General features: G+C 38.7%; 1 protein-coding gene across 1 annotated transcript; it reads left to right on the top strand.

Moving 5' to 3' along the window:
* The first annotated feature begins 3,070 nt into the window (after positions 1-3,070).
* On the top strand, positions 3,071-4,500 carry LOC135676579 (chlorophyll a-b binding protein 7, chloroplastic-like). Its single transcript, XM_065187912.1, has 4 exons — positions 3,071-3,267; positions 3,448-3,633; positions 3,722-4,274; positions 4,357-4,500. Exons 1-4 carry the CDS (start codon positions 3,086-3,088, stop codon positions 4,372-4,374), a joined length of 939 nt encoding a protein of 312 aa, XP_065043984.1. The 5' UTR covers positions 3,071-3,085; the 3' UTR covers positions 4,375-4,500.
* The last annotated feature ends 3,309 nt before the right edge of the window (positions 4,501-7,809 follow it).

The raw sequence follows: 7,809 nt of genomic DNA, 5'->3' as shown, positions 1-7,809 counted from the left end.
AGGATTGATACCATTCTTGTGAAATAGTATTGTTACATTTGGGTATACAACCATAAACTGCAAGGATATCTAAAACAGTATCATCCTATCTCATCACACAACTATTTGAAATATATTCTCCTTTGAGATTATCTTAATCTCCTAATTATATGTGCCAGTGAATATTATTTTATTTAATATCATTTAGGATTAATTCCATAATATATTTTATAGATTATTGGTTCAAGTCACTTTGGTGGCTGTATGACCAATACAAAAAGATAAAATATAATCTAAAATATCCCATAAATAACAAGAACTTTATTGTAATTCATATCACATAGCCTATTATCCCAAGCTACTTTGGTAGTTACCGATCATATAAAACATAGGAAGATAAATTACAAATAATATTCACTAAATTTTTTTTATCTTGATTCATGTTGTCATTATAAATATTATTTTATTTAATATCATTTAGGACTAATTTCATAATGTATTTTATAAATTATTAGTCCAAGTCACTTTGGTGGCTGTACGACCAATACAAAAATATAATATAAAATATCCTATAAATGATAAGACCTTTATTGTAATTCACGTCTCAAAAGTCTATCATCCTAGGCTAATTTGACAACTATCGATAGATAAAACTTATAAAGATAAATTATAAATAATATTCATAATATTCATAAATAGTTATTCATAAATTATAAATAACAACAATAATAATTATTAAACATTAATTAGTAAAAAAAATGATAATTATGATAACATATAAATCATACATTTATGTGAAAGATAAATATTATTTCATAATTTTAAAAAATATATACATGTGAATAATCAAATGAATATCCAAAAATGATAATTAGGTTTTATTTACCACATGTTAAAATATAATCAATAATTCATATGAGAAAACTATAAAAAAAAATCTAATTTATAGTTTTTTAATCAAAAATTAAATCCAAACAAATAATCAAAATATAATCATGGTTAAATTCAATCATAATTATAATAAATCATATTTATCAATTTTATAATTGAGAATATAAATTAGAATTCTCAAATTTATAAGGGTAAAATTATAAATAATTGAAAGGATATAAACTAGAATTATGAGATTCGTAAAGGACAGAACTATCAAAAGAATTAAAGGATATTAATAAAATAAATAAGGGTAAAGTTATAATTTGACCAAAGAGAAACCTTAGGGCAAAACTGTGATTTTGTCTAAAAATCTGATCTGCAGCGTCGTCACCTTTGCATGTGCAGCGTTGCCACGTCGCTGCGGCCACAGGGCTGCCTCTGCTAGCACGTGACCGCTGCGGTGGTTCTTGCCACGCGTGGCAGTCGCCTTGGCACAGCCTAGCCGTGCATGACCGCTGCCGGTGAGTGGCTCCTGCCTATGCGCGGCTGCCGTTTAGTCGCGACTTCTACACATAAGCGGTCGTCGCCTGGATGCGGCTTACTCGCGTGTGGCTGTCGCATGGACGCATGCCCTCGTGCGACCGTTGCATGGGCGTGATGCTGGCCGTGTGCGACCGTCACCTGCTGTGCTGTAGTGCGCACGTTGCCCATCTAAACCGTTGCGGTGCGCATGTTGCCCAACACAGTAGATTTGTTGGTTGTACACAGCAAGGTTGGCGGTGACCATTGCTACTTCACGATTATTGAAGATTGCATTTACAACAAATCTAACAATGCCAGCAAGCAAACAATAAAATAATCGATGAAATATGGATCATTCAAGCATCATAAATAAAAATAATAGATCTAATATATTTGATCTCAAGAATCTATGCTCTGATGCCAATTGTTAACATATAATCATGCTGTTTGTAATGTAGAAAAATTTTTATTTTAAAATTAAAATCAAATACATTAGATCTAATAATACTACGATACGTACCTTTTATTATTGTTCAGAAGAATAAGCCTTATCCGTCGAAGAACTAGATAATTCTCTTCTCTTAGATTTATAGATCTATTTTAATGGACAATTGGACTACTCTGTTCATCACAGAGACTGCTGGGCTACGAGAGATGACCCTGTTGCAGTTGGTTCATTAATTTAGTTTTACCTTGTTCGACTATTCTGAACGTCACATCGCAGAGACCGCTGGGTACAAGAGATGGCCGTGTTGCAGTTAAAAGGCTGAACAAAGTTAGTGTTACCTTTCTTGCAGAGGCGCTTTCCAGGACTATTAATTATTGCATGGAATATAATGTGGCTTATAATCCATTTGCTGTTATCTGGAAAATGTTTACGAATTTTATACTGCTGATTGATTTGCGATGATTTATTAAGCTTTCTTAGCTGGCTCGCTAGACGGTCAGTCGAGACCTGAGAGCCGTCTCTGAGGGCTGGTAGCAGCTTTGAGATTGTCGCATTTGCTTTCTGTCGTCGTGCAATGTGAGCATGAGCTTCTAATTTATTTTCCAATTATATGCGGTAGGTATGAGCCACAAAGGGAGACTGTCAACTCACTCTATCAATCCGTGACATGGATAAATGACTCAAAAACCTCGAGTCTTGACAGTTTCTGGTGCAAGTGAAATTTGCCGACTATACAGCCCGATGAATGTTGCAGTGTCTTAGAGTTCTGCAGTAGTTATTTGGGCCACTGAGATCGTGCCCACGTATCCACTACGATTACGATGGAAACCCAAGCCGATCTCTTGTGGACCACTCAGAACCCACTCGACACTGCTCTTGTCTCAACTCAAATCTGACGTGTATCATCAACTAAAGACCTTATTTATATCCTATTAATTAATTAATTATGCAACAAGAGCTACCAACAGAGGTGTTAATGAGTCGGATTAGGTCAGGTTAGATCGAGTGAAATGGTGTTGCAAGGAAATCCATTGGCAGTTGATGATCCCGATTGTGGTCTGATTGATTCATTGATGGGGCCAAGCCCTCTCTCATTTTTGAGGTCCTCCTCCGTTTCTTCTTCTTCTTCTTTCTTACTCCAATCAAATTTCCAGATCTTTTGGACAGCAGAAAGCCTAATAATTGGGTGGCTGACGCGCAATGGCATATCCACGTCAACCGTGATGATGATTTTGGAGCCAAGACTTGGATTCCCTCTTCCACATGTCGCGAGATAAGAGCCTCAGGAAGCCGCCATCCTATCTCTCCAAGATAAGCCCATTCCGTGCATTAAACGGGTGCCTCCCGTTCTCCTCCTCTCGCTATTACCAGAACCAGAGATCGGAGAGAGCTTCCTCCATGGCTTCCGTCTGTGCTTCCTCCTCTGCAGTTGCAGCAGTCGCCAGGCAAGATCTTATACTCTGTAACTATACACTTGTCCTCGAGCAACGCAAGTATATGTTGTTGCCATGGTTGAACTGAGGATCCGCTGCTGACCTTTCTTTCTGTTCTCATGTCATTGCTTGTTGGGATTCCTATCTCCTTCTGGTTGATGTCCTTCTAAGCTTCCAATGGATTTGCTTCAGTTCTCAGAAGAATGGAGCTGCTCTTGCCGCGACCAAGGCATCGTTCCTTGGTGGAGGAAGGAAGGTGAGGCAGGGAAAATGGGCGACAAAAACTGCTCGCCGGGCCTTCTCGGTGTCCGCTGCAGCTGTGCCTGAGAGACCGCTTTGGTTCCCAGGCAGCACCCCTCCGCCATGGCTGGACGGCAGGTGAAGTCGTCGCTCCCTTTCTCCTCGTCATCTCTCCACTCACATGGAGTTAATCTTGATTCCGCTTGTTCCTTGCTGACGCATGCAGCCTCCCCGGAGACTTCGGCTTTGATCCCCTGGGCCTTGGATCCGACCCTGAGAGCCTGAGGTGGAACCAGCAGGCGGAGATCGTCCACTGCCGGTGGGCGATGCTGGGAGCCGCCGGGATCTTCATCCCGGAATTCCTCACAAAGATCGGCATCCTCAACACCCCTTCATGGTACACCGCCGGCCAGCTGGAGTACTTCACCGACACCACCACCCTCTTCGTCATCGAGCTCATCTTGATCGGATGGGCCGAGGGGAGGCGGTGGGCGGACATCATCAAGCCCGGGTGCGTCAACACCGACCCCATCTTCCCCAACAACAAGCTCACCGGCACCGACGTCGGCTACCCCGGCGGCTTCTGGTTCGACCCCCTCGGCTGGGGCAGTGGCTCGCCGGAGAAGGTCAAGGAGCTAAGGACCAAGGAGATCAAGAACGGGAGGCTCGCGATGCTGGCGGTGATGGGGGCGTGGTTCCAAGCCATCTACACCGGCACGGGTCCCATCGACAACCTCTTCGCCCACCTCGCCGATCCTGGCCATGCAACAGTGTTCGCTGTAAGTTGTGGACACTCTTCGTCTTCCTCCTGTCCAGCAAATCCATGCACGTATCTCTCTGATCTTTCACTTTGCATTGCAGGCTTTCACCCCCAAGTGAATCAGTGTCGGAGCTGTCTCAAAATAGCGGTGCAATATTGAATGCTTGAATGTAACCTCAAAACAGATTCATCTTTCTGCTGATGTATTATTATAAGTAGCAATGGACAGTTCACATGTTGCTTCACATCGTTGCCTGTGGCCAAGAAAGAACCAAGTTGAGCCTCGGATGTTTCAGAATGAATCCACTTTCTCACAAGAAAACATGTTGACTAATAAGAGAATTCTACTGGCCATCTTTCGGGCATCAATTCCATGAACAGTTATCGCAGATTAATATTATATTTTGGTTTAAAAGAGAACAAAAAGTGGTCATAAAGTTCCAGCAGAAACGAGACAATATTATTTATAAAAGCCACATAAAACAAAGCGTTTCCAGTAGAAGAAGGCAAATATATGGCAGATTAGGGTGCTACCGAATTACAACTAGAACAAAAACTTTGTTTAGCTTACAATGGTCATTGACGATTGATGACATCTACCTCGGCAATTAATACTAAAAGAACAATCCAAAGAATCAATAATAAAACATATACCCACAATAATCGAGATAAAATTTATGTGGTTCAACACTATTTACTTGTGTTCATAGAGAAAAAAAACTTAGATTCTTCTTCATCCTGTGAGATTAAACCATAAATAAATTCCCTAAGTTAACCTAAACTTAATCATATATCCTTTTTTTACGCTTCCTCTCATAAACCTCAAACAAGTTTATCATCCTTTCTAAATTTACTAGAGAAATCTAAGTATTTTCTCACATTATATCCCCATAAAAGCTTAAAAACGTATGAGATATTTATAAAATAATCGAGTTGCAATCTGTAGGTACTTTTCCTTTATATTGAACTTTTTCCATGCTTCAATTTCTTGTGGAAAACAGTTCAGAAATCCAAAAATATTTGCAATCCCCAAAAAGAAAAAATAAAAGACATGCAGGAATACATTTTGTTAAGCCAAACAAAAAATTGCCATTAATTATTCAAGCACTTTGTATAATAATTGATACCTTCAGAAGTGTGATTAAGAAGATTGACCAAAGTACCAACGTTGTTCTCCTTTTTTTTGTGTGTGGGCAGACGAACATAAACCAGTTGCCTCAGATCGATTGTTTTTATCTCATCTCTTTTAGGACCACAGGAGTTTATGAGCTCAAAGAAATGCTGCATGGTTATGAATACAATAATCCAACCTTTGGTGCATTCAACATATTCTATTTTGTTAGCTAATCTTCAATACACAGAAATTTGTTGTAGATGTTGGCATCATGTTTTAGGGTTCCAATGAGGACCTTTTATTGCTCCAAGAGAAAACCAGGAAGAATTTTTATACTTCATCAGTGTCTCCTACAATCTTTACAACTTATTAAATCAGTGGCAGATAGATCGATGACTAGGCACTGATATCATTTTACCAAGTTGAAAAGAAGATTCAGGTTGATAAAATGATGTGTAAGTGAAAGCTTAAGCCACATAATTGGTAAATCTCGAGAAGATTAATCATATGTGTTGAAAAGAATAGAAGATAAAGAAGAATTATTAAAAAAGTTTTATTGAAAAAGTTTTATTGAAAAAGCTTTATTGTATTCACATGTTCCTCTTCTATTTATACATGTTAGGATGGAGGATTTCCCTCAGTCCCTCTCCTATTTATACAGGTTAGGATGTAAGATTTTCCTTAACAAATTAAAGAATTTCCTTCAACATAGTAGAGATATTTCCTCGTATAGTTTGAGGAAATCCTTAAGGAAATCCTCCGGGTTGCTATCAATATGCAACCTTGACTTGGGGTTATTTATTTTACACGTTATGCATGCACAACACAAAATCCAAGCAAAGAACCAGTAGCAACATAAGAACAAATAAATAAACAAAAGCTGATGAGAAAGACCTGTGTGGTGATAATGGACATCTATTTCCTTTATTTTGATGCCATAAACAATTTGAATGAGTAGGAATAACAAAAGAAAAATCATTAAGAAAACCAATAGCAGTTGGATTCAATGGCTATCTTAAATGCCAAGAGCTCTCCAATCCAACCTGATGTAGCGCTGAGAGAAGTTTAAGCTCGAGGGATGATTGGTAATGCAATATTATTGTACATTTTTACATAAGAATCAAAGTGTTGTGGTTAAATATTAAAATCATCTCAAGTGCATCAAATTTGATAAAAGAAAAAAAAAATATATAATACTTTTGTTGTTTCACTTCTTATAGATCGTCTCATATTGTATGGTATTCATTATGTATGTAGAGAGTCGAAGGTAGAGTAAGTATTTCATCCAACAAAGAGGATGGTGTTGGGTTGATGGCCCATATTCAGCCCATGTGGGCTTTATCAGCCCACAGCCTACACCCCCTTTTAACCTAACCCTAATTAAGATTAGGGGGGTGTGGTGGCTGCGTTTTAGAGGCAGATTAAAGCTATAAAAAGGCAGCAACGAGGTAGATCTTTGGGGCCACGAGATTCCAAAGAGAAGAAGGAGAACAAGGCAGAAAAGGAAGAGAAAGAAAGGGAAGAAGACAAGGACAACGCAGAGAGACTGTTCACAATCATCTAGCAGTGTTCTCATCTCAGGTTAGATCAAATCTACAGTAGGCTCTTGCTGTGATTACTTGGGAGGTTTTAGATATTGTGGGCAGTGACGTGATCCTTGTATCCCAGTTATTCTCTTATGGTTGTTGCTAGGGTTTTGGGCAAGAGATTGAGATTTGTACATTCATTATTCTCATAGTGGATTATCTCTAGTTTGCCCCGTGGTTTTTACCCTTCACATTGAAGGGGTTTTCCACGTATATCTTGGTGTTCTGTTTGATTGTGTTTTCATTTTATTCCGCTGCGTATTAAGGTCTTCTAGTATTTGTTCCTATACAAAGGTTATTCCTGTTTATATCCCCATCAACTAGTATCAGAGCGGGGTTTTGGTGATTTAATTTTTTGTATTTGAACATGGAGGCCAGTAATATTTCTCGTATGATTAGTTTGAATGGAAACAATTGGATGATATGGAAATCAAGAATGGAAGATCTCTTGTATTGCAAAGATTTGTATGGACCTTTGTAGGGGGATAGTGCAAAACCTACAACTATGACAGATGATGAGTGGAAGAGGTTAGATCGAAAAACAATTGGGTTTATTAGACAGTGGCTTGATGATAGTGTCTTTCACCATGTTTCTACTGAAATTTCTGCATATTCTCTTTGGAAAAAATTGGAAAGTCTCTATGAAAGAAAAATAGCTGGCAACAAAGCCTTTTTGATCAGAAAACTTGTGAACCTAAAATATAGAGAGGGTGCTTCTATTGCTGAGCATTTGAATGAAATGCAGAGTATTACTAACCAGTTATCCTTTATGAAAATGTCTCTTGATGATGAGTTGCAGGCATTGTTAATTCTCAGTTCATTACCAGAAAGTTGGGAGACACTGGTGGTTTCCC

This window comes from Musa acuminata, chromosome BXJ1-6 (assembly GCF_036884655.1).
Source record: "Musa acuminata AAA Group cultivar baxijiao chromosome BXJ1-6, Cavendish_Baxijiao_AAA, whole genome shotgun sequence".
In the NCBI taxonomy this organism is placed as follows: domain Eukaryota; kingdom Viridiplantae; phylum Streptophyta; class Magnoliopsida; order Zingiberales; family Musaceae; genus Musa; species Musa acuminata.
This window is presented reverse-complemented; position numbering and strand designations above follow the sequence as displayed.

Bases quoted from the DNA above. Each gene is read 5' to 3' on its own strand.
- LOC135676579 (XM_065187912.1), top strand. From the start codon at position 3,086: ATGTCGCGAGATAAGAGCCTCAGGAAGCCGCCATCCTATCTCTCCAAG. The intron at 3,268-3,447 runs GCAAGATCTTAT...GATTTGCTTCAG, and splicing joins GCAGTTGCAGCAGTCGCCAG to TTCTCAGAAGAATGGAGCTG. The intron at 3,634-3,721 runs GTGAAGTCGTCG...TGACGCATGCAG, and splicing joins CCGCCATGGCTGGACGGCAG to CCTCCCCGGAGACTTCGGCT.